The sequence below is a fragment of the Xenopus tropicalis genome, chromosome 3 (genome assembly GCF_000004195.4).
Source record: "Xenopus tropicalis strain Nigerian chromosome 3, UCB_Xtro_10.0, whole genome shotgun sequence".
Taxonomy (NCBI): Eukaryota; Metazoa; Chordata; class Amphibia; order Anura; family Pipidae; genus Xenopus; species Xenopus tropicalis.
In genome coordinates this window covers 100,051,083-100,077,872 of record NC_030679.2, presented here as the reverse complement: position 1 = coordinate 100,077,872, position 26,790 = coordinate 100,051,083, and the positions used below count along the sequence as shown (strand labels likewise).

General features: G+C 37.8%; 1 protein-coding gene across 8 annotated transcripts in view; it reads left to right on the top strand.

Annotated features, from left to right (window-relative positions):
• tcf12 (transcription factor 12 (HTF4, helix-loop-helix transcription factors 4)) overlaps positions 1–26,790 on the top strand; it is a 145,798-nt gene that overhangs the window by 27,027 nt on the left and 91,981 nt on the right. For all 8 annotated transcript variants that reach the window (XM_004912704.4, XM_012959616.3, XM_004912703.4 and 5 more), the window contains exon 4: positions 21,815–21,885. In XM_004912704.4, coding sequence (XP_004912761.1) covers positions 21,815–21,885 — 71 coding nt within the window. The remainder of the gene's footprint in view (positions 1–21,814; positions 21,886–26,790) is intronic.

Here is a 26,790-nt window from a genome sequence, read left to right as displayed (position 1 = left end):
GTTATGTAAAATATGCAAGAAAACTATATCCTCAATGGGACTACATTAGGCAAATGCATGGTGCAAAAGACCTAGTGATTTTATAAATGGTAGAAAGCAACTATGTTCAGTCAGTTGCAAAGTCAAACAAGTTTTTTTTATAACTGTATATAGATTCTTCTCCTTTCCAAAGCTGTGGTAAGGCCTCATTTGGAATATGCAGTGCAGTTTTGGTCTACAGTGCTCAAATAGGATATGATGTGAATTAGTGAGTCTATAGGGCCACTAAGAACAGGTTGACCAAGATGTGAATATTTACACTGGGAAAATGCAGTTAAGAGTAGACATGATCTCTGATGCTTCATCTACCAGTAGGTCCTTCTAGCAGAATTGAGGGCATCTTGCAATGTTACAAGCATGATACATGCTTAATTTTTTCTTGTTTTTGTGGATGTAAATGATTTTTAGTACGCTTCCTCAACTAACATTTGTTTCCTGCAGTAAAAAAACTCATGTTAAGTAATTTTGTTTGTCAGTGGTGCATTTCAGATTGTCTCATACTGCAATCGGCATATTATACAACGTGAAATCTGTGTGCAACACATTAGGTTTTAACCTGAAAAATGTTTGGTTATGGGTCTTAAGAATAAGTCATTAAATTACTGTAAGAAGAAATGGACTGTCAGTAAAATTAATTTTATGAAGACCACTACAATTAATTGGATTGAATTTTTAATGTTTACTTTAATTATGAAATTATTGTAAAGCTCTCTAATATACTAGCAGTATTACCTGCAGATAAACAATAATGGTTGCTAAGGTTCAACAATATTGCCTAGAAAGCAGCAATTTGCTGCTGAGACAGTTACCTTGTGAGGGGCTGTGGTGATGTATTTACGTTTCATTTTCCTTTGTCATTTCAACCTCGGTAACCAAGATAATCACCAAATTTGTATGAACCTATTGGTCTGTACCAGCCACCTCCACAAACCACATGGGAAAATGTGAAAGCTGGGATTTCCCTGCAATTAAGCCGAATTGCCAGTAATTTACTTGCTGCAATTAGCAGAGGGCAAGGCATTTTTGGGGAGACTTATTGCCTGCGCTAGCAAATTTTTACATGGGGAACAAATCTCTCTTGCCCTTAATGCTGCAAAGTAGTACTGTGTAATGATTTTTAGATAAGCACTTGTGTATAAAAAGTTTAAGAGAAGAAGCTGCTTGAATGAGTCATAAGAAGTTTTCAAGATTACTCAAAGTCCAGTTGGTTTTGGATTTATCACTGTTAGATGCTGTGTATAAATACACTTACAAGTTGTGACATTGCTGACTTGTGTTACATGAAAAATTGGCGTTATGTCCATGAGCCAGCATATGAACCTGCACTGCTGCTTGTTAGCTCACCACTTTGTGTGCTGTTTGTAACAACTGATGTAGCTTAAATCAATAAAATGATGCATCCTTAGTATATCTGCTAAACAATAATGAATGTTATTGTTATTTTACTTTTAGAACTGTTTTGTATATTTAATGATTTATTAGAGTTCCTTAATATGTTTTTTTTTTTGCAGCTGCAATCCAGACACTTGTGCTGTGAGTCAGTGACAAACTCTTGGCTGACTCCAGTGTGAGTCAGCAATTTGCACTGCACAACTGACAGACAATACGGTTGAGTTGTCTACAATAGGGAAATATGTTTGGTTAAGGAAGCTCACTAATAACCCAATTTTTATATCAAACACTATAAGAGAAAAAATGTTTAAACATACGCTACAGTTCAGTCAGTGTAACTTTTTAATAATAGCAACTGTTGCCTTTTAACCAGAACTGCGACCACTTGCCGTGGCTATATTATAGTTTCCAGTGTGACATTGTAGTCTAACCTTTAGTTAGGACATTTTTGTTGTGAGCAGTTTAGCAGAGCAGAGGGATTTTCAAAAGTAAATTAAAGGAAGACCTGAAAAATCAGTCAATGTAGAGCGTACTCTATACAAAGTATGGCTGTTCTCTTATTTTGTGCATTGGGCCACTGTGTCAAGTACCTTTTAATTAAGTTTACAAATGTGCAAATATGCATAAATAATCAAACCTAGGAATGTTATGAAACACAGTAGTATTATTCAAAAGATGATTGATTTCACTAAAAATATCACATTCTGTTAAATATTTTTGCAACAGTTTAGACTTGTTTTTAGAACACTACATGTATACACAGATATAATAATCAGATACTTTGCACCATGGAAATCATTTCTTATTGTTCTACATAAATTTATTTTTGTTTTCATAATCATAGACCCAATGGAATAAAAGATCAAGGCATGCTTTATGTAAGCAAATGAACATCTTCTCATCCTTACTGCTTTTGGTAAACCAGTAGCAGTAGGCCCATAGGCATTCTTTGGTCCTCGGCCCTTTATCTGCAAAGTAAGCTTGAAAAAAAACTGCTTTGAAGAGTGTGCTCTGTGCCCTTTCATGGTATTAAAGGAGGGGATTACACTGGCATTAACTGACTGCTGTTTGAATCTCCCACCCCTTGTCCAGTAACTTTTTATTTTACTGGTGAGCAAACTATAAAATAGGGAAAAAGCTTGCAAGATTTTAGAATGTGAAAATGTAGAAAAAGGAGGGGAGCGTAAGAGAAAAAAAGGACAGAGAAGGGTAAAGAAAAAAGAGAAGGGTAAGAGGGTCATTAATAGAAAAAAAAGATGAGCAAAAAGGGAGAGGCAAAGGAGGTTGCAGAACAATGTAACGGTATGAAAAAATGGAAGAACAATAAAAAAGGGGCAGAAGGAGGAGATCAAAATGCTCTGGGGAGATCAGACAAAGTAAGAGAAATGTAAAGAGTTTAAGAAATTTTAAGTGGGAAGGGTATATTGTTCTGGGGTAGAAAGAAAACAAAACCAGAAGGAGGCTAAAAAGCAAGGAAGAATAGAGAATAAAAGCGAGATTAAGATAAGAAGAATATAAAAAAAAATGAAAGAGAAATTATACATTTTACAGGGAGAAGAAATCTGGTACATCTGAGGTAGAAATGTTTTGAAAAAACAAAATGCAAATTCAGAAGAGAACAAAGCAGTATAAGGTGGGGGATGTCATCCTTTTATGTGTATATATTTTGCTGCAGCAGGGCCTGAATGGATACATTTGGGGTACCCCAGGCTGGTGCGGGTTTGTTCTCACAGGAGCACCCTCCTGGGGTAAAAAGTAAGTGATTAAAGTCACTGGGGGGCACCTAACATTTGGCACCCCCCCAAGTGACTTACCCTTTCCTTCTCCTTTAACAGCTCTTTGATTTTGTTCTGATCTTGTTTTCCAATTACTAGCCTGATAGACAATAATTATTAGTTTCTAATACGGCCAAGTTAACATGTATTACTTTGCTTCACCTGCAAACTTTCTCTCCCTGGTATTTTGCAGAGCAGATGGGTGAACTAAAAGCAGAATTAATATATTCCAGTAGAGGCTTTGTTTTTATTCTTCTCCTTAGGGAGAACGCTAATACTTTTTACTTGTTTTATAGAGTATTAAGTATCCAAATTTGTCCTTTTTAGATCACATTAATCATGACTATATACTTAAATAAATTGTGTTCAACTGGGTAGTGCAGTTTATAAGTAGCCCCCAGTGTCTAACTGAAAAGCCTATAAATCTGAATCCTAGCAGGGCAGTCACTGCAACAGAACTATCTTTACACAAAAGCAGCCTCAGTGTCACACTGCCCTCAGGCAGAAAACCTGGTGGTCAAAGAGACCCTCTCTGTCAGCTCTTTTTACAGTAATTATTAAAGAACTCAAAAACACTCTTAGTTAAGTCATGTCCACTTTTTAGTACTGGTAGCTTCAGGCAGAGACTTTCGTCTAGATTACTATGAGAAGTGCTATAAGGTGTGGTATTTGAATTGATATTTGTGCTGAACGTATCAAGAAGCATTTTTTATGTACATGTGCTTTTCCTTAAATGCACGCAAGTGTATGTTTCAGAGATTTACCCTACATTTCTTTATTTTAATATATTCTGAATGCTTTTCAACTGCAGTATGTTGTGTTGTGAAAAACACAATTAAACACAGCTGCGCAAAAAAGATCTGAATGCTTATGAGCATATCCAGGTAGAATAAAATAGATTCTATTTAGATATGCTCCAACCTGTCTTAAAGGTTCCTCAAAAGAAAAAATAAATACATTTGGGTCATATGTCAACACTGGGCAAATTTGCCCATGGACAACCAATTAATTTGTTGCATTTAATGTTCTGCCAGCAACTAGTTCAAAAAATCCCATTGCTGAAAATAGACAGGTGCCTTAAAGATGCATTTGAATCAGACCTTCCTGCCTTGATGCATTTTTCAATATTTGATCTTTGACAATATGTGAACCCTAGAAAACCTCATATTTTCAAAAATATTCTGCCAAATCTAAAATAGGTAAATATGCCATTGTATAACAAGCACCAACCAACAAAACTAAGCTGAATGTAAAGGTTTCTATGTAATTTCTGAAAAGTGTTTCAAACCTTGCAATTTACGCCATTATATGCCCCACTTTTTGTAAAGCATTAACATCCTAAACTTGAACGCCAGGGGTCCATAGAACAGTTTGAGGTCAAAAATGCATTTACCAAACTATGCAGCGTACAGAGACACTCAACTGAAAATAGTGCATATGAAGTTTAACATATGACACTCTCTGCTCTAGTAGAAGAACCTGGTATTATGTGCCATAAGACAGTACAGAGACCCTAGAAAACCATATATTTTCCGAAAGTACATATTCTGATGAAACTAAAATGCAAAAATGTGCATTTCTACCTGCAAAGCTATGCTAAAAGTAGTGGTTTTTATGAAATTTTTCAAAATTGCCCTGCAATTTTTAATGTACTAACATCATCCTAAATATGAATGCCACAGTTTGATGCCCAATATGCATAGATTTACATTGTGGCATGCAGAGAGACACCCAAAAAGATATACAGCAGACAAAATTTCCATGAGCAAAAACAAGTAACAAAGAGCGAGTCTTTTTCGGCGATTTGCGCGAAATCGCGCCGCCGCGTCTGCCATCCCGCCGGCGATTTACAAGTTCGCCGGTGGGATGGCAGGGGTAGGCAACTCGGGGAGATTAGTCGCCCGCGAACAGGGAGTTTTGCCGCGGGCGACTAATCTCCCAGTGTGCCAGAGCCCTTAAATCTAATAAATCCACTAAAAACAATGCTTTTTTTCTGCCTAATCTGCAGTCAGAATCACAGCTTGAATATTTTGGCTTGGCCAAATTAGTTTTATGGACAAAATCATGAGAACAACAGCTATGCAGAACTGAAAAAACAATACAATAGCTACAAAATGCAATAAAAAGACTAAAATGCACAAAAACTATCAACTAAATAAGCACCAAAATAACATACAAAGTGTATTGCACAGTATGATTAGCGGATATGCTATTTGCTAACTGGCTGGGAGCTTTATAAGCCGCTCCCAGAACCGGAAATGCTGTAGAATGTAGAATCTATGAGCTGTAGCACTTAAGTACTTTATTCACATTCTGTAGATTCTACATTTTATTGCACTTAAAGGGTTAAGCTCCAAAGAGGTACCACCAGGCTTTGGGTTGTGTACATAGCAAACTCAGTGGTACAAATGCAGTGTGGGACCAGATACTGCTTTGATGCTTGCTGTTGAGGTTACTCTGGACCTGCTGGCACTTGGATTAATAATATAGTAATAGTACATGAGGCATTTTGACTGCCAGCATGAGGCAGAAAGCCGTGCATTGGTCAGAATGCTACTGTATATACATACATATATATATATATATATATAACATATCTCTATGGTAGCACTATGGTATCCACTGAAGTAGCAGCAAATGCTGCCTTTTTATAAATGTCTTGATTTAAGTTACTGTATCTAGACTATTATTATTATTATATATATCATATAAAGAGATTACACACAAATACTGATCCAATACACATGGTAAAATAAACCCAGCTCAATAGACTATCCTATCTGTCATAACACTAAACATCTTTTTATTATTTATTAAAAGTCATGACAAGACATTACATTAACATTTATTTATAAAGCGCCAACATATTCCGCAGCGCTGTACAATATGTTGGTTACATACATTGGACATACAGAGTAACATATAAAGCAATCCGTAACCGATACAAGAGGTGAAGAGGGCCCTGCCCAAAAGAGCTTACAATCTACAAGGAGAAAGGGTTGAGACACAAGGTGTAAGACAATATAAAATTGTGTAGGGGGTGCTCAGTGTTAAAAATAATTCTCATTTGTTTTTACCTTTGTGTTTCAAGGAACTTTCAGCCCTTTTGTTTAAAACTGAGAAGAAAAAACTTTTTTTTTGCATGCCTTTTTACATACTTTCTTTTCTTTAGATATATTCCTTACAGCAGAGTTAACACTTTGTTTTAGCGAATGTTCAAATGTGAAAAGTTTTTGTAAGGGGTGTCAACAAATGTCATACATGGCTGCAGTTTTTAAACATTTTTGGTATTCATTTTGACTTTAAACTAGTTGGGTTATTGTTAGCTTATTCTGTTTTTGCATTTCAGCCTAGCTTGCATGAAGCCATAGATACTTAAGCGGACACAGCATAGATATGTAAAGGAAAGAAAGAACACATAAGGGCTCTGGCACACGCGGGAGATTAGTCGCCCGCGACAAATCTCCCTTGTTGTGGGTGACTAATCTCCCCGGTATGACATCCCACCGGCGAAAATATAGATTGTGCCGCAGCGTATGCCATCCCACTGGCGATTTACATTTTCGCAGGTGGGATGTCATTTCGGGGAGATTAGTCGCTCGTGACAAGGGAGATTTGTCGCGGGCGACTAATCTCCCCGTGTACCAGAGCCCTAAAGCATTTTTTCTTTAATGCTGATGTTTAAATTGTGGTAGATAGAAATGGCACTAAACCAATTATGTTATGGGGGACGCCCTCCATTTCTGAGTTGTCTTCAACGTTGATGACATTTCATAAGCTATATCTGTGGCTAAATAAAACTGGTTATGCACCAGAAGGCGCATTGCCCAGTCTGGCTGAGGGAAATAGTAGTATTTTATAAATAATAGTATTTTAATACATTTCAGTCATAAGTGTTGTGCTGCTGCACTGGCTGGTAGCTTCTGGTGTGGACTGCCATGTTTGGGCACACGCATGCACGTTATCAACAAGTGCCCACCTCACTCACAATGAGCATAACATAGATGCAGGGGACAGGACAACTGATCCTACATTACGCACATGTACAAAATGAGAACCTGAAAGTGCCCAATGTCATGTTTTTTTCACCGTTTATTATCATTAAAATGCAGCATATAGAGCTCCAAACTGCCAGGGAGCAGCTTTTAAGGCTAATGTCCCATGAAGCAAGTTAGTCACCACAATAGATCTCTGCTACTGCGGGCGACTAACTGCTCCCAAATGCCTTTCCATCGGCAACAATAGGAGTCACCAGTGGAAAGGCCTACGCATCACTTTGACTTTCAAAAGTCACACAAAGTTTCCTCCTGCAGGCAACAACTATTGTTACCTGTGGAAAGGCATTTTCATACCTCCTAACATTTGAAACAAAATGTTGTTTGACCACACTCATTTTTGCAACCACGCACCCTAAATATCACTCCCATTTTACAAAATTTGGCAGGTTATTTAAAGTTTTAACACATTTCTGGGGGTTTTGTGGTCTTGTTTTATGTGTTATATAATGTGTTTTGCTAAAAAAAAAAAGGTGAAATTGCCTTTTGAAGAGATACTGACGCCAGAAATTACTATTTTTTTTAAATGTATCATAACATTGTCTTTGCATGAGTTTTATAATTTTGCTTTAAAAAAATTTCACCAATGCTGTTACATTAGCTTTCTGATCCCCCGAGTCCGTTAGCATTAGAAACTATAACGGACAGGTTGAGAAGGGACAGTCAGGCTGACAAAACAGATTTGGGAACTTCCAGTAACAATTACTTACAAGGCACAAAGGCAAACCTGTCAGTTAAAAATGATCAACACAACCTATAGGTAACTTTTTATGTACATTAATATTTTGAAAGGTAATTTTTTTATTCTGTCAGTGTCCCTTGAAGCTGCAGTCTTAGTTCTCCCAAGAGACCTGTTTAGCTTATTAGTTAAAATATGTGCAGGTGTAACTTGTTAACTTTTCTGGCCTCTTTGCCAAAAGCTACTTTTTTAATTGTTTGAGAAACATTATATCTTTTTAGCATTCAGTGCAGCAGATCAAAGAGAAATGAAGGACTTTTCAGTAAGACTCTGGGCTGAGCTTACTCAGGACTGTCCCACGAAAATCGGGACAGTGGGGAGGTGTGAATTTTGGAGAGGTTAGTCACCCTTGGTAGCAGAGATCAATCGCAGGTGACTAATTTGCTCTGTAAGATATAAGCCTTGTTTTTGAATTTCAGCAGCTTTCTGGTTCTGTTTTTTTTTGGGTCCAGTTTACCCTACCAATCAGGCTGTGGTTTTAATGATATACTTAAAGATAAATAGGAATAGAAAGATAAAAAATACAGGTCAGGTCCATAAATATTTGGACAGTTACACAATTTCATAATGTCACTTCGTGCGCCATCACAATGGGCTTGACAAGAAGCAATTAAGATGTGATTAAAGGGCATATGCCTAAACATTGTATGAGCCATTTGGAAATTAAAGCTAATTCTATTTTTATACAAATGTTCCCATTTCTCAGGGCTCTAAATGAATTGTGCAAACTAACAATCATAAATATAATATGATCATTTTTAATAGTCTATTGAAAATGCTTTGTAGCTAGTGATTGCCTGAATAATGGACTCTCATGTTGTAACCTCATGGAGCAATAGTTTTGGCTACAGAAAGGCAAATTATTCAAGAATAAAGGCAGTTAAAAAGAATCTAAGAATAGAACATTCTAGAACAACAGTTACCTTAAAGGTGAACTGCTCCTTTTAACCTAAAAGTTTAGCCCAACTAGCATTTGGCATTCAACAGAAATTTAGCAGCACACCCAGCCTAAGGAAAGTTATGAGCCATGTCAAGGTTCACATAATTTCCGGTGTGGGGGTGGTAGGATGCAATGTACGAAATTATAGTGGGCCATAATTTTAACAAACACATTGATAACCCATCTAATTGAAAGTATTCTAATACTGATTATCACCATTTCTTATACAGCTGCTTTGTGTTTCCCTTTCACGTGTTGTATTTTAAAATGTTACACAACCAGTAGTGCTGTGATTCATTGTCTGTTGAGTCACAGGATTTAGGTCTTGCGACTGTTTTGTTACCAAACAGCACATTAAAAAAAATGCAAAGGGAAGTTCTGTTGTACACTGTGTGGTTAAAAATTGTTTTTATGGGTTTATTTACCACTACTGATGGCCCTCCAAGATAGATTTTCATTTTTTTTTTTAAATGCTTAGTCACTGGGAATTGTTTTCTGTTTGCAGTTGAAATATCTCATAACTGATGTGACCATATCTGATTATGCTTGTTTCAGATATTTATAGGTCAGGCACTATAGATTGAATGGAAAAGGTTTGCAGACAAGCTATATAGGACATCACTTATACATTGAATCAGTACGATAAGCTGTCTGTTGCCACTCTTATAGGAGAACTATAAGAGTGGCAACAGACCACTTTTATCTAAATTAAGAGACTAGAAATGTTGTACATTATGTTTTGGGCATCTATACCAGCCCAAGGCACCCACAGGCCTTAAGCAGGGAAGATCAGTGCCCCCCAAAGACGCCCACGTGCCCCATCTTGTTTTCTGCTGATTCACTGCACATGTTCTGTGCTGCTGTCACTTACCTGAGCTTAGGGACCCACTCTCAATGTACTGTATATATAGAATATAAATGTCACAATATAAGGTTGATTAGTAATTAATTCATCTTTACATTATATAATGGCTCTGAAACCAGTGCAATTAGCATGAGAATTTAATAACCAGACTTGTAGCAACAGTTTATATCATGGGCCAGCCGCATTTTTTGCTTGATAAATTGCGATGATTTCTTAGCTGCTCTCGGCCCACTGAGCATGTGCATTGTCCCAGACATTTCTAACTGAATCCAAGATGGGAAGCTCTTGTGACAAATGTAAAGACCTATATCATTACTATTATAGAGATGCTGAAACTTTAAGCTAGTGCTGTCAGTTTAGAATATCAAGAATGAAGAGGGAAGTCATACAAAATGAGTGATCACTCATTCTGGAACAATTTATAGGAGTGTTTGCTCATTGGTTACAACTTAAAAACTCTGTGATGCCAAGCATCACATTTAATAACTGGTAAGAAACCAGTGCACAATTAATTGCGACTTATCAAGTACCCTATGGTGGAAGAATCATCACAATTGGTTGCCGCAACTGTTTTTTTTTTTTTTTATGTTTAGAATCCTCTTCACATCAACACAGCAACCTGTTTCTTAAATGTTTTCCAAATTCCAAAATATACTCAGAGGAATCTCAAACTAAAGTAATTGATTTTGGCTACTGTCTCCATAGGTGACTTTTTATACACTGAAAGAAATCCCCCCAGGTTTTCCTCACAGTTGATGGGCACTGCCCCTTGAGTCTTGGCCAGCTTAACTCTGTTGTAATGTCCTGATGGCTTACTTTTTTAGGGGCCCATTTATCAATGTACGATTGGTTACGAATAGAAAATTTTTTTATTTTTTCTAACTTTAGAACTGTGCGTATTTTCCGCAACTTTAATGTTAATTTCAGCGACTTTTTCATGCTTCGCGACAATTTGTGCATCAAAATCGTATTTGTCACTAGTACAAAAGTTTTGGAATTCATTCAAGCTTTGGTATTGTGACTTTCTTTTGGCCAGGTTGGAGCTGCAGAGTGCCATTGGAGTCCTATGGAAGGCTTCCCAAATCATGCACTGAAGTTTCAAAGTCAGAAAGGGTTTTGCGCCGTTCACGATGGTTGGGATACGAAAATTTTGTGACTTTCGGATCGGCACTACATATACAATTGTTTTAATACGAAAATTTCAGAACTTTCAGGTCATAAGTACGAAATTTTTGTAACAAAACGAAATGAGTTTTCGTGACATTTTCGATCATCAGAAATGATCGGATTTTGTGTTTTGGATTCATACCTTAGTGAATTGGCCCCTTATTGTTCCACAGTAGCATCATTGGAATTTAGTAAGCCTCTGTGCACAATATTGTTAGGATCACCCAAAACATTCAAACATATATTAATTCTTTCAATTGATCATGATCCAGGAGGACCCTGTTTACCCACCAGCCACTTGGTTTGCTCTCACTATGCCCTGGTACTTAATGAAAGATTCCCATAATACTCTAATATCTAATTTAACCAGCCCATCCATATCTTTTATGACTAGTTTTTATCTATGCTTATATTGGAACTTCCTGTGCTTACTCCTGTCAAATAAGAACTTTCTGTCACACCTTAAACTGTGCTAACATTGTTGTCTATATGAAGACAAATCTAGGAAAAAAATCAAATCTAAATGTAAATATTTTCCTCTGATAATTTGTAAAAATTAAAGTATAAAAAAAGTATAAATTAAAAATTAAATATTTTTTTTACTTTTATTTAAAAATCTTTGTCTTCACATCTGCTTTTACTTATCTTCCAATCTCTCTTAAACCACTGCCATGGTAAATAGGTGCAACTTGATAGCTACAGAATTTGCTAGAAAGCTGCACTGAAGAAGCTGCTCGGATGAGTAGTGAAATGTGTTCAATGATTACTTAACAAGTCCAGTTGCTTTAGATTTATTTATACTAGATAAAAGTCTAAATAATTTAAAAAGATTATAATTAAGAACTACCAGGGCCAGAATTAGAGATAGGCAGAAGAGAAACATGCTTAGGCTGCAACACTGGGGGTCTGCAAGGCATGTACCTCTTCTGCCTGCCAACCTTGAGTTCCAGCTTGTCACCGCTCCCTTCCCTAACCCCCGCATCGAGGGGTGATGAGTGGGGGTGATTATTCCCAGATAATATGATTGAGTTTTCATAATCACCTGGCAGGCGCATTAATCTGATTCTCTAAATGGACTTTGGGGGGCTATGTTGCATATTTTGACCTTATTTTGAGATGTCATGTGTATTTTTTTGTTCAGTTTTAGATTTCTCATTATTATATGAGCTTGAAAAAGGTCTTTTATGTCTTAAGGTTTTCTGATGCACCGAATCCCAGATTCGGTTTGGGATTCGGGCCGAATCCAGCCTTTTTTTTGATGGATTTGGTTTCTATCGAACGGAAACCGAATCCTAATTAGCATAAATTAGCATATGCTAATTAGCTTTCGGAAAGGGTTGCATTTTAGAGGGAAATTTTTTAAGCCTTCCCGGCCCTAATTAACATATGCTAATTAGCTCATTAGGATTCGGTTCGGGATTTGGTTCGATCGAACCCAAAAAAGTGGGTTCGGTGCATCCCTACTGATAACCTGTAAAGGAATGATACCATACACTTTTGATATCATTAGTAGTACATTTGTACTAATCAAATCTCACTAGGAAATGTTTAGATAAATGGGCCCCGGGTATAAAAAAATAAAAATAAATCTTTTGTTCCTTTGTATTCTACTTGAACATTTCAAATTCTTTGTTTAACTTATTCTGTGGGTGTGTACCCTTCCCTTTTTTTGTTGGCATTCATTTATTTTAGAAAAAAAAAAAGTCTGAATTGGGATGAGAGCAGTCACCCTTATACTCATTTAAATACATTAGTCCCAAATGAATTACCTTATCTGCTGTTTCTAGTCATGTTGTCATTGCTACTTCTCTTTGTAAACCAAATACGTTTTAAACACACATTTAAGGTTGAGTATATTACCCACTAAAATAGCTCAAGTGAGAAACTTGATGGTAACCTTTAGTTTACCCTTCTATGTGCCATGCATAAAAATGAAATCAAGGCATGAAAGCGACACGCCCGTGAGTTGTGTTACTTTCACCAACTAGTTTCTGTTATTGTGTTGGAATTTATTAGTAGATTCTTTTGAGCATTAGAGAGCAGTTAGTTTAAAATGATACACACCCAGTCCTATGATATATATAGAAATTGTTTCAATATTTTGTATTAAAACAGAGTCTGTTGCTGTGTTTGTTTTCATCTCCTTTTTTTCTTCAGATTTTGCCTCCTTCCCGGCATAACGCTTATTACCTTGGCTATGGTCTAATGGCTATATGGCGTATTCTACCTACATGGAAGGGGGGAGTGAAAGTACAAGTTCTAGAATATACAGACATGCCTTATATACTAATAGCAGCATGTTTGAATTACCTTAAAACACATCCTTTTGCATATCTATCACTATAGAAGCACAACTTAACTGTTACTGTACAGATTTTATTTATTTTTTTCTAAGTCACAAAATTTGGCAGTGTGGTGTATTTAAGGTGTTGTCATCTGGTTTCCGTTTATTTTCTTTGCATTTTACCTTGATGTTGAAGTCTCATAATAGAACTAGAACATTCATGGTTTCATGTCCATCTTTATCCAGTGGACTAAGGGATAGCTGTGGTTTGCCTCAGCCAAGTGGTTTGTTTTAGAGATACCATTTAAAGAGAAATATCTCTGATGAAGTTTACCAGAGTTTGTTACTTCATTAATAGGCAGTATTCTGCCCTCTGATTAACCAATCCCTAGCATTAGCCTCAAACCAGTCACACTGTGCTGTGGGTAGTGCAAATCTCCTGTAAGTTTGTGTAGAAGTGGCACACTATGCCTGTCTATAGGAGAAATGTGTCACCCTCAGCTTTGTGTGATCAGCACTCCTGAGACTACACATGTCAAAGTGTCAGAACCCAGTGGTAACAGTGGGTTTGGAGACATGGGTACTTACATAGTATTTACAGAGTAACACTTATATTTATATAGTCATATTTGAGTGATACGTATAGACATGGTTCCTGTTTATTATAGGTATGTGTCAGTGTCGATTTGCATCGTTTGATCCAATTTCACAATTGACAGTTGAAAAGAAAATATAAGATTTTAACATTATCTAAGATAACTGAAAAACTGTATGTTGTATTTACAACTGGGGGTGTATTATAACTGAGCAATTCAATATTTTAACTTTTAACAGAATTAAATATTTAATCTACTTTATGTTCAAGTACAACAATTTCTCTAAAATGTGCCAATACCAGATGTGTATAGTTTTATGAAGATATCTAACTATAGATCAAAAACTCCCAGCGGTAAATTACCACATTTTCAAAGCACTACAGCAGATTCAAAAACCCAAAATTCTGGAAAATTAGGTTTACCTCAGGAAACAGTGCTTTTTGAAAAATACACATTCTACCAAAATGGGTAAATATGTATTTCTACCACTAAGTACCAAACAGCAGTTTCTGTAAAAATGTATGAAAATTTCAAGCACCTCATCTCCCACACAGCATTAGGTCACAAGAAAAAAATATCCTAAATATGAAAGCCAAGTGTCCCCTGAACAGTTTGATGCCCATTGTGCATAGGATCACCAAAGTATCTGGCATTTAAAGACCCCAAAAGGAAGTTTGTTCAGCACGTTAGGTTAGCTTAACAAAGCAGCAGCAAGAAGATCCACTTCTCCCTACTGGTCTAGAAGATCCACCAGCAGCCTTCAGATCAAAAGGCAAAAGTCAGGCAGGCACTTCCTCCCTCCCTTACGCGCCAGCACCCTTGTGCTCTGTGCGCTCGCGAAGGATGCCAACATGATGTGAGTGACATCATCACGCTCATTGGTATGATGGCAGCAGACCCGGTCCCAGGGGACACATAAGGGGAAATAAGTTTTGTAACTGGGAGCAGGACCCATGGCACCTGACTCTGCTAAAAAAACTCTGCTTATACTCGAGAATATATGGTACCTAAAAATAGCCTCAAAGCTTCCACTTTCAAGCATTTTATCTCCCACACAGGATTAGGTACAAATTTGTACTTGTAAAGGACCCCATACACAGGCCAATAGTAGCTGCCGATATCGGTCCCTTGGACCGTTTCGGCAGCTTATGGCCCGTGTAGGGGCAGAAACGAGGGGCCTGCCCGACCGATATCTGGCCTAAAATTGGCCAGATATCGATCGGCCAGGTTAGAAAATTCAGTCTGAACTGACTGTCCCATTGCCGCCAATATAATTTGATCATTTGGCTACTACACACGCCCCGATATCGCCCACACGTAGGTGGGGATATCGGGTGAAGATTCGCTCGCTTGGTTATCTTGCCGAGAGAGCGAATCTCAACATGTATGGGGACCTTTAGTACCAAACAGCAGAGCTTTTCTGAACTTAGCAGTTTCTATAAAAATGTATAAAAAAAAATAAAAATAAAAAATAAACACTGCAAAGCTTCCGCTTTCAAGCATTTTATCTCCCATACAGCATTAGTTAAAAAAAAAAAATCATAAATATGAAAGGCAAGGGTCCAGTGAACAGTTTGATGTCCATTGTGCATAGGATTACCAATGTATCTGGCATTTAGTGACCCCAAATGGAAGTTAGTGCATACATATTTAATGGCAAACATTTCTTCTACCTAAAAATACACCGCCTGATTTATGTGTGGTAAAAGTGGCAAATAAGTCAATCCCAGAAATATTATATTTTCTGAAAATGCACATAAATATAAAATAGGTAAATATATCTTTGTAAGGCAAAGCACCAAACAGCAAAGCTAAGTTAAATGTAGCGATTTTTATGTAATTTCTGCCCCACATTCTGTAACATTCCAGCTTAAAACATCCTAAATTTGAATGCCACAGGCCTACAGAACAGTTTGATTCCCAGCATGCATAGATTTATGCAGAGGCACCCAAATGAAAATAGTGCATGTAAATCTTCACGTTCAATGCTCTGGCCACTGCAATATAAGCACCTGATATGTGTATTGTGTGACATAAGTCCCCCTAACAGTATGGAGACCCTAGAGAACCGTGCATTTTCCAAAAGTACACATTCTGACAACCAAAATTGGTAAATATATCTTTCTACTGCAAACTGTAGCATTTTTTATGACTCAAAGCTTGCATTTTACCCTTTTATATACCCCACATTTCATAATGTACCAACATAAAACATCCTAAATGTGAACAACAGGGGTCTACTGAACAGTATGATACCCCTAACACTATGGAGACCCTAGGAAACCATATATTTTTTTGAAAGTTCACATTCTGATATAACCAAAATGGTAAAATGCACTATTCTACTGCAAACTGACAAACTACAAAGCTATACTAAGGGGGCACATTTACTAATCCACGAATCCGAATCCCAAATGGGAAAAAAATGGATTGGAAACGAAAATTTTGCGACTTTTTCGTCGCTGTTGCAATTTTTTCGTATTTTTTTCGCGTGCGCCATCACAACTTTATTGTATTTTGCGCGACTTTTTCGTCGCCGTCTTGATTTTTTCGTATTGAGCAATTGTAAACGGCGGACAAACCAATCCGATTTTTTGGCGACGGCGATGAAAAAGTCACGGAAAATATATACGATAAAGTCGTAACGGCGACGAAAAAGTCGCAAAAATACAGATCATTATGAAAAAAAGTGTTCGGACGCTTTCGGTCCGTTTGTGCATTAGTAAATCTGCCCCTAAATGTAGCAGTTTTTATGAAATTTCTGAAAATCATCACAAAGCTTTTTTTTTTTACCCCATTATATACCCCACGTTTCGTAACGTAACATAAAACATCCTAAATATGAACACGAAGGGTCTACTGAACAGTTTGATGCCCAATATGCATACATTTACCAATCTGTTTGGTGTACAGATTCACCCAAATGGATTTATAGCAGACAGAATTTCCATGGGCACAAAAAATAACAAAGAATAATGTGGAATGCAATAAAATCACTAAAAGCTAATGAAAACCTAGTGTAATCAGCATTCAGAATCAGTTTGAATATTTTAGCTTAGCCAAATACGTTTTACAGACAGAGACAAACCAACAACACCTGAACTGAAATTGAGCCAAAATCACCTAAAATATGAAATAACATACGAAGGTATTGCACAGTGCAGTTAGTGAATACGCTATTTGCAATGGTAATGAAACAAAAGCCACGCCTCCTCTCCCAGATGTGGAAATGCAGCATAACATAGAATCTACCATCTGTGGCACTTAGGTAGTGGGGATGAATACCTCACATATAGTGACTTGTTTCACAGTCTTTCCATGTAGTGCACAAGTAGTGCAGTGAACCAGTTCCAGTGTCTTCTAATATTGACTTGATCATTGTGTTATTCTTTTGTGTCTTGTACTGTCATACACACCCAACTCATAAAGCATGCCTAAACCAGTGTTTTCTTTGAGAGAGAGTCTCAAGGTTAGGCTAGCAACATGTCTAGCAACTATTACTCCACCTGTGAAGGTCAGACAGCATGGACCTTTCACACACTACGCTGTGTTACTACTTGTAACTTGGGGAAAAAAACATAGAAATTATATTTCTGCATTTATCAACCCTATATTTGAGTAAGGTTAAAATAGAATTTTAGTAGAAATTTGATCCAGGGACTGGTTTGCCCTCTTGGAGAAAGATTTTTTTTTTTCCCCTTATGAGGTAAATTGAAAAGGCTTAAATGACATGGGAACCCCACACACAAAAGTTTAATCCGTGAACGCTTTCAAATACCTGCCACACTGGCTGTCCAGAGGTTAATAGTAAGGCTGCAGCATCCCCTTAATCACTTAGATTTCCTTCTGCTCCTGTAACCCACTCGGCCCCCTACCTCAGGAATTTGCTTTGACTTCTGGCTTGTGGCATGCTCAGTTGTTCTAAGCTCAGATTACTAAACACGCCCTCCAGTCTAGCAGCCAGCGAAGAGATGGCATTGCTGGTTCCCATAGAAACTCAGCTCTAGCTGTCTGCTTCAATTTTTTTCTCCTAACTTTCTCTCTTGAGCTCAGCTCAAAAAAAGCAGAACTTCAGACAGTTCTGTCTGTGTCAGACTGCATTCTTGATGAAATGTAAGCAAATAAGTGGGGAGTGAAGAAGCGAATTTATAAGCCGCTCCTCTGCTCCCAAACCTGGAAGTGCCAAAGAAAGTAGAATCTACGTTCATGGACATGGATGATTGGTACATGGTTCATTTACACAATTCAAGTCAGTTGCACGGAGCTATCCTGTTGCGTGGTGTTGGGGTGGACGAGGTCCCCATTTTAGATGGTTAGAGACCCGCTTGATTCGCACCACATGCCCCAGATTTTTTTAAATTTCCCTTGCGCCCCTCTGGTTTCGTAGGTGAGCTTTATGAGGGGTAGGGCAGCATTTACAAGCTGTTGCCAGAATTCGAGCGTGGGTACACTGTTGTCCATCCACCTCATTATGACTGCTTTCTTTGCATACTCCCCACCAACGTAGTCAGGATAAGATTCAGATCCCTCACATTTTGTGAGGGATCTGAATCTTATCCTGGCTACGTTGGTGGGGAGTATGTCCTCCACCGTACTTATTTTCCACTTTTACCACATTAATTTCTACTACCAAAAAATACACCGCCTGATTTATATGCCATCAAATATGTATGCACTAACTTCATTTTAGGCTCTCTAAACGCCAGATTCTGTGATGATCCTATGCACAATAAGCATCAAATTGCATAAACACCGTAAATGTGTTTGATGTGCAATGGGGCATCAAACTGTTCAGTGGACCCTTGGCTTTTATATTTAGGATGTTTTTTCTTGGTACTTAATGGTATGTGGGGGATAAGGAGCTTGAAAGTGGAGGCTTTAAGGCGATTTTTAGAATATTGATACATTTTTGTAGAAACTGCGAAAAACTGCAGAAAAGCATTGCTGTTTAATACCTAGGAGTAGAAAGACATGGTTACCCGTTTTGGAATCAGCAGAGTGTGGTTTTCTGGGGTAAACCTAATGTTCCAGGATTTTTGGCTTTGGAATATTAAGTATCACATCTTGTTTCTATCTGGTTTCTATGTGCGCTGTATGTTTTATCCATCCTTCTAATGTACAGCACTATGGAATATGTTATAAGCACTATATTTGTTTAATAAGAATAATGCATTTCCAGTTTTACTGGAAACAAGAACAAGTTTTTTGCTTGTTTTCTTCCTTCCCGCCTTCCTGTACAACACAATGCTGCTACTTGTAAGCACTGCGGTAAGAGCAGTGGCAGTGATTCCAGGTCTTTTATTGCTACAGCATATAATATGTTAGCGGTTGGGTAAAACCACACCTATAATAGCTACTCATGCATCCCAATGGCAATTGTGTGGACCAATGTGGTGCTCTTGTGGGTCATGTGGTGCTGATTTTTGTAAACCATTACATGACTCACAGGAGCATAGCACTGGTTCACAAAATTGTGATCCCCAGGTGATTAGGAAGTGAATAGGAAGTAATCTCAGGCATTGGGTTAACAACTAGCATAGCTTTTAAATGCCTGGTGCCAAAAAACCAAGTACCACTGCCATAACCATTGCCCTTAAAATTATTTACTTACCATTTTAATATCCCTTTTTTTAAACCAGAATAGTGTAACATAGTTTAGTGGGGTTTTTTTTTTTTGTAACTTAGATTTTTATTAGTATTTTATGCATATTAGTTATAACAGGCATTCAATAGGTCAATAATGGTGATATAACCATAGTTTAGTGTTTTGATAATGCGTGTTCAAGCCATTTTTAAAATTATTTTTAATTCTTTTCATTTTTGACCTGTCCCCTGACCTGTGTTGTCTGTGAGTGCATATTCTGTGCCCAGGTAATAACTGCTGTGTTGAATGCAAAGTCATTCTGGATGTCTTATTGTCTACCAGTCGAGCTGTTTGTTGCTTGAATTTCTGTGTATACCATTGCCCTTAAACACTGAAATGCTTTAAAAAAATAAAAAACAGTTCTTATAATTTTGTTAGTGCCCTGAAAACATCTGAAGTCTCCTAAGGCAGTTGGCCGAAAGTGAGTTTCAGAACAACAAACGCCTGACAAGCACTTGCACATGCACTTCCAAGTTATCATTACTGTAGCCAGTGGTGCAAATACATAAGAGCAAAAAAAGTTATTTTCAGCTTTAATGTACCAGGAAAGCATGATTGGGGGGGGTCTTCCACATTTTTGTGAATAGGGCTTTTGTTGTCCTTAAACATACTTGGCTGCATTCTCTTAAAAGATGTTAAATATCAGCCTATCCATATATCAAACCGGTTTCCTTCTTAGTAAGTCTGTGCACACATGCGCTTATGTTTTGGGTTTTGTCTTTTTTTTTTTTTTATTGCTGTTGCTGAATCACTTGTGAATGGCATATAATGTTTTCCAAGGAAAAATTAGATTACAGAAATGCTCTGGACTAAAGTTCTGCTATTTAATACCTGTCATAACAGAGGAATTTGATTAGTTTGTTCAGATGAATTTATATGGCAAACTTGTAACAGATGGTGAACAAATACTGTATATTGTCTTTCTAAGGCTGTAGTGCTTTAATAGTATGGGCTTTTTAAAATTAGATTTAAATGTTTTATGGTGAACTTCACTTATGTCCTCTTCACTGTGTATTGCACTTAAACTTAATATTGGTACAAATATATCTGAGCTGTGAGACTTTAGAGCACAGCAAATTCTGGTAATTGGTTAAAATATATTTCATAGTAGTTAAGTTACCAGTGTTTTTGAATTACTGAATGTAGACTGTGAAGAAAAACATTTCTTTAGATTTATACGACAACTCCTATAGCAAGTCATTAATAAATTGAAATTTAAAGGAAATCTACACCCCTGAACAGTGTAGGTCTGTTTAAAAATAAATTGCATAAAACAGCTTATATGTAAAACCCTGCTTCACCAAATAAACCATTTTCATAAAAATATACTTTTTTTTAGTAGTATGTGCTGGGTAATCCTAAATAGGAAACTGCCATTTTTTTGCCTCCTGGGATCATAGGATTCACAGTGCACACAAACAAGCCAAGGCACACATATATGCTAGGCCACATCAGCCAATTAATGGTCAGAGTTCTGCCTTTTACTCCCACACTTCTTCCTGTTACAGTTAGAGCTGCATTTATTCTGGTCATGTGATCTCTGAGGGAGCACACAGCCCATCACTAAATGGTGGCTCAAGGGAAAAGATGTAAAAGGGCAATATTTACTGATATATATATTCCAGTTTGGCGAGATTCTTTAATAGGTCACTTTATATGAACTATCTGTTGGTTAAGTATTTATTCTGGGGATATAGTTTTCCTTTAAAGAAATATGCTCCTCCTCATTCCTACCCTGCAATCTGGCACTGTTTCTGAATGGTATGCGTTTTTTTTGCTTATTCTGTTAAATAACTTGAATTAACTGCAATAAATATTACTAGTTTTTTCATTTTGAAATGGATCTACTGTACATTTCTTTGCCTGTATGATATGTCTGTGTGATCTCAATGTCTAAGGGTAGAATAGAATATTAAATAATTAAATGGGTTCTTATTTTATTAGGAATGCATTGAATCTGTAATTTTTATATTTGGCCAAATACTGAATCCTTCACAAAAGATTTGAGTGCCAAACCAATGCCATAATGTGCAGGTTCAGATTTGTTGAGAAAAATTTAAAAAAATTCATCAATTGCAAACAAACATAAAAAAAAGTTCACTCTCAGTTGCCTAAGCCATGAAGTCATAGGACATGGATTTTAAGGGTTCATGTTAACTGAATATTTAGGATTCAGCCAAAACCAAATCCTGCAAAAACAGCTAGCACATTCCCAAATCCTGAACTGAATCCCAATGCATCATTATTTTTATAAAAACTATGTGGTTTTTTTTTCTGTAGTTCTCTTTAATAAGTTATTTTGTTTTCCTAAATTGCAGGTATGGATGAAAGATCAGGTGCTTCTTGGGGAACAAGTGGTCAGTTGAGTCCGTCTTATGAATCTTCAAGGGTAAGTATTTTGTAATAGCAGCTGTCACTTTATTAAAACAATTCATTGCGTTGCAGTGGTACATTTAAACGATTCAAGTAGTGGAATTATTACGAGGACACACAATGTGAATATAAAATCAAGATTGGCTATACCAGTGAATTATTCAATAGTTAAAAAACTCTATTTTTGCTTTTTAATTATGATGCCAAAGGACAAAACTATAAATGGCGATACCTATACAACAGACACAATTCCTTGCACTCTGTAAAAAAGAATATATTTAACATTCTGCTAAGTAAACTGAAAATACAAATTCCAATAAAGAGCGATATTACATGCCCCCAAGCAGCATAAACAATTGTGAGCAAAAGCAGATTCTTTGGCAGAAAGATTAATTCCAGATGATTTTGACAGAAAGTAAATGACTATACCTTACCTCTTAGTCACCTATGAAAAGATGCTACTTCATTGCACATACGTAACAAATACGCAAACTCTAACTATGTAAATGTTTTCATGCACATTTGTGTATATCCATTACCTCTGCTAGATCCTTAGGTGCATCTATTGCTACCTCTGAATGTATCTAAATGCTAAAGTAATATTATACTCATGTGAGATGTTTGCTGTGCTAGCCAACAAATACTGCAGGGTTTGTAGAGTTCTAACTACCACAGGACTTTAGTACTTGCTGGCAGATATAGTATTCTTGTGGCACTAGTGCTTTAGCTGCACAAAAAAATATTTGTTGAACTGAGTGATTTCCTGGTGTTTTTGGTGTTAGTTAGGGATCTACTCAGTTTAACAACTGCAGTGTTTGCAACATAATCCCACATGCCCCTCCCCACTTTTGTAAAATAGGTTCTGTTTTCTGTGTCTCTGAATTCACCCAGGGTTGGAGAGGATGAATAAAAAAAAAAAAAACTACAACAAAAAGCCAAATTGTTCTGGGAAGGGCTGGGCTGGGGCGCATTAGGGTCATGTGGTAATCTAGAAATGTTTTGTTTTTTTGGGGGTTTTTTTGTGGTAAATTTCTTCTAGAAAATAGAAAGCAAAAATCTTATTGGTTGCCATTGATAACTGCACTAAAACAGTTTAGCACCTATGTCGGTTTACTAGCCCTACAGTCTTTAGAATTTCAACTGTAATTTGAATATTGAGATTTCTTCCTATTGCTGACATATTCTGTTGGTCTTGGAAATTTAAGCTAAATTGATTTTTTAATGAGCTATTATAAAGTATGTTTTTTTGTGTGTTTGTTTTGTTAAAGGAAAACTATACCCCCGAATGAATATTTTAACCCTTTAAGTGCCAAGGGACGTAGATTCTACGTCCCAGGTACCAAGGGACCAAAGTGCCATGGGACGTAGAATCTACGTCCAATGGCACTGTCGGGTTTACAAGCGCTGCGCTCGCTTTTAAAGCAGCGCAGCGCTTGTAAAGCCGTCACAACCCCCTAGGCAACGAGCGAACAAGGACATACTCACCGATCCGGTCGCCCAGCCGCACCGATCGTCGCTCCAGCCAATGACAGCAGTGGACACGCATTGATGACGTGTCCACTGCTGTCCCTTTAAAAGTCGCCGCCTACTGTCGGCTCCCTCACTCCTGCTGCGCACGTTGGACCGGATGGAGCTCCCCTGCTGCCTTCCTGCTGGATTTATCGCCCCTGATCGCCTCTGATCGCCTGCCTGCCTTGGGTAAGCTGAACTACAACTCTCTACCACTTTTTTTTTTTTTTTTCAATTTTTTCTTCTATCTTTGTTATTATTACACTTTTGTACACATACACACTTATTTACAACTTTCCCAAGCACACACAGACACTTACACACACACTTACACTTACACTTTTTTTTTTTTTTTTTTTTTTTTTTTCTTTCTTTCTTTTCTTTTCTTTCTGTCTTTGCTTTCTTTGGCAGTCTTTTTTTTTTACTAAAACTTTATTTCTGATCTTGCTCTATAATTATCTGATTTATTTGGTTGCATTTTAGTGTTTTTTTGGCATTTTCATAATTGATTTCTGTTTTTGAATTATTCTATTGCACTGTAACTTTTTTATTGCTATTGGGTGCTGAATTTGCAGTGACGTTGGTGGATCCAGGGCTCTGACCACCGATTTCATTGCAATTATTGTTCTTCTGTTGGTTTAGGTGGTTTTATTGGATTTTACTGATTTTATGGTGTTTTATCTTTGCATTGTTCTTTGTGTGTTTAGTGCCCCTAAAAGGTTGCTTTTGCAGTGACATTGGTGGATCCAGGGCTCTGACCACCGATTTCATTGCAACTATTGTTCTTTGATTGCTTTTAGTGGTTTTATTCCATTTTAACTTCATTTGATTTCAGTTGTTCTAGAAAGGTCCAGAGGTGCTAAGATTGTTCTGGTAGTTTCTATTGCCAAGGGTTAGGCTGATGCCACACATGGCGTAGGGCTGATTTTTTCAGCAAGTGGAAAAACGCTTGCCGAAAATTCAGCCCTACGCTTGCTACTTGTGCCTGCACCCGAATGAATGGGATACGCTCGGGTGCAGGCACATGTAGCCGATATACGCATGAAAACGCGAGACTTTGCATTCTCACGCGTTTTCATGCGTATATCGGCTACATGTGCCTGCACCCGAGCGTATTCCATTCATTCGGGTGCAGGCAAAAAAAAAGGGGTGCATAGAGTGCAGCCCCAATATTATGCATTTTCAGGTTTGGTGGCCATGTACTTATGCGCAACCAGACATAGGTATCGTTTTATTCAGGGGAACTTGCAGATTGATGGTTAGTAAGTTTTTGGTAGTTGCCATGGAGATTTTGGGGAGAAATCTAGGTTTTTTTATCTGGTTTTTCCTTGATTTCTGACCAAAGCGCTGACTTCTGCAAGGGACTGGGGCCACAATTTTTCATGTAGAAAGAGGAGAGTGGCGTCTCTGAATAGCTGAAGGTGTGCACTTTTCAGAAATATATAGTTTGCGGGGGTTATTTCACAGGTATGGGGGTGTTTAGACTAAATAACTGCAGATAGAGCACAGCCCCCCCTTATGCATTGCCCCGGTTTGGGGGCATTTGGTGGCCACGTCTTTATGTGTACCCATACATATGGGGTATCGTTTTATTCAGGGGAACTTGCAGATTGAGGTTTAGTAAGTTTTTGGTAGTTGCCATGGAGATTTTGGGGAGAAATCTAGGTTTGTATCTGGTTTTTCCTTGATTTCTGACCAAAATCTAGGGTTGTATCTGGTTTTTCCTTGATTTCTGACCAAAGCGCTGACTTCTGCAAGGGACTGCGGCCACAATTTTCCATGTAGAAAGAGGAGAGTGGCGTCTCTGAATAGCTGAAGGTGTGCACTTTTCAGAAATATATAGTTTGCGGGGGTTATTTCACAGGTATGGGGGTGTTTAGACTAAATAACTGCAGGTAGAGCACATAGAGCACAGCCCCCCCTTATGCATTGCCCCTGTTTGGGGGCATTTGGTGGCCACGTCTTTATGTGTACCCATACATATGGGGTATCGTTTTATTCAGGGGAACTTGCAGATTGAGGTTTAGTAAGTTTTTGGTAGTTGCCATGGAGATTTTGGGGAGAAATCTAGGTTTTTATCTGGTTTTTCCTTGATTTCTGACCAAAATCTAGGGTTGTATCTGTTTTTTCCTTGATTTCTGACCAAAGCGCTGACTTCTGCAAGGGACTGCGGCCACAATTTTCCATGTAGAAAGAGAAGAGTGGTGTCTCTGAATAGCTGAAGGTGTGCACTTTTCGGAAATATATAGATTGTGGGGGTTATCTCACAGGTAGGGGTGGTTAACACTGAAAAACTGCAGGTAGTGCACATAGAGCGCAGCCCCCAAAATTTCAACTGAAATTGCCCTTATGCATTGCCCCTGTTTTGGGGCATTTGGTGGCCACGTCTTTACGTGCACCCATACATATGGGGTATCGTTTTATTCAGGGGAACTTGCAAATTGAGGTTTAGTAAGTTTTTGGTAGTTGCCATGGAGATTTTGGGGAGAAATCTAGGTTTTTTTATCTGGTTTTTCCTTGATTTCTGACCAAAGCGCTGACTTCTGCAAGGGACTGCGGCCACAATTTTTCATGTAGAAAGAGGAGAGTGGCGTCTCTGAATAGCTGAAGGTGTGCACTTTTCAGAAATATATAGTTTGCGGGGGTTATTTCACAGGTATGGGGGTGTTTAGACTAAATAACTGCAGGTAGAGCACATAGAGCACAGCCCCCCTTATGCATTGCCCCGGTTTGGGGGCATTTGGTGGCCACGTCTTTATGTGTACCCATACATATGGGGTATCGTTTTATTCAGGGGAACTTGCAGATTGAGGTTTAGTAAGTTTTTGGTAGTTGCCATGGAGATTTTGGGGAGAAATCTAGGTTTGTATCTGGTTTTTCCTTGATTTCTGACCAAAGCGCTGACTTCTGCAAGGCACTGCGGCCACAATTTTCCATGTAGAAAGAGGAGAGTGGCGTCTCTGAATAGCTGAAGGTGTGCACTTTTCAGAAATATATAGTTTGCGGGGGTTATTTCACAGGTATGGGGGTGTTTAGACTAAATAACTGCAGGTAGAGCACATAGAGCACAGCCCCCCCTTATGCATTGCCCCTGTTTGGGGGCATTTGGTGGCCACGTCTTTATGTGTACCCATACATATGGGGTATCGTTTTATTCAGGGGAACTTGCAGATTGAGGTTTAGTAAGTTTTTGGTAGTTGCCATGGAGATTTTGGGGAGAAATCTAGGTTTTTATCTGGTTTTTCCTTGATTTCTGACCAAAATCTAGGGTTGTATCTGGTTTTTCCTTGATTTCTGACCAAAGCGCTGCCTTCTGCAAGGCACTGCGGCCACAATTTTCCATGTAGAAAGAGGAGAGTGGCGTCTCTGAATAGCTGAAGGTGTGCACTTTTCAGAAATATATAGTTTGTGG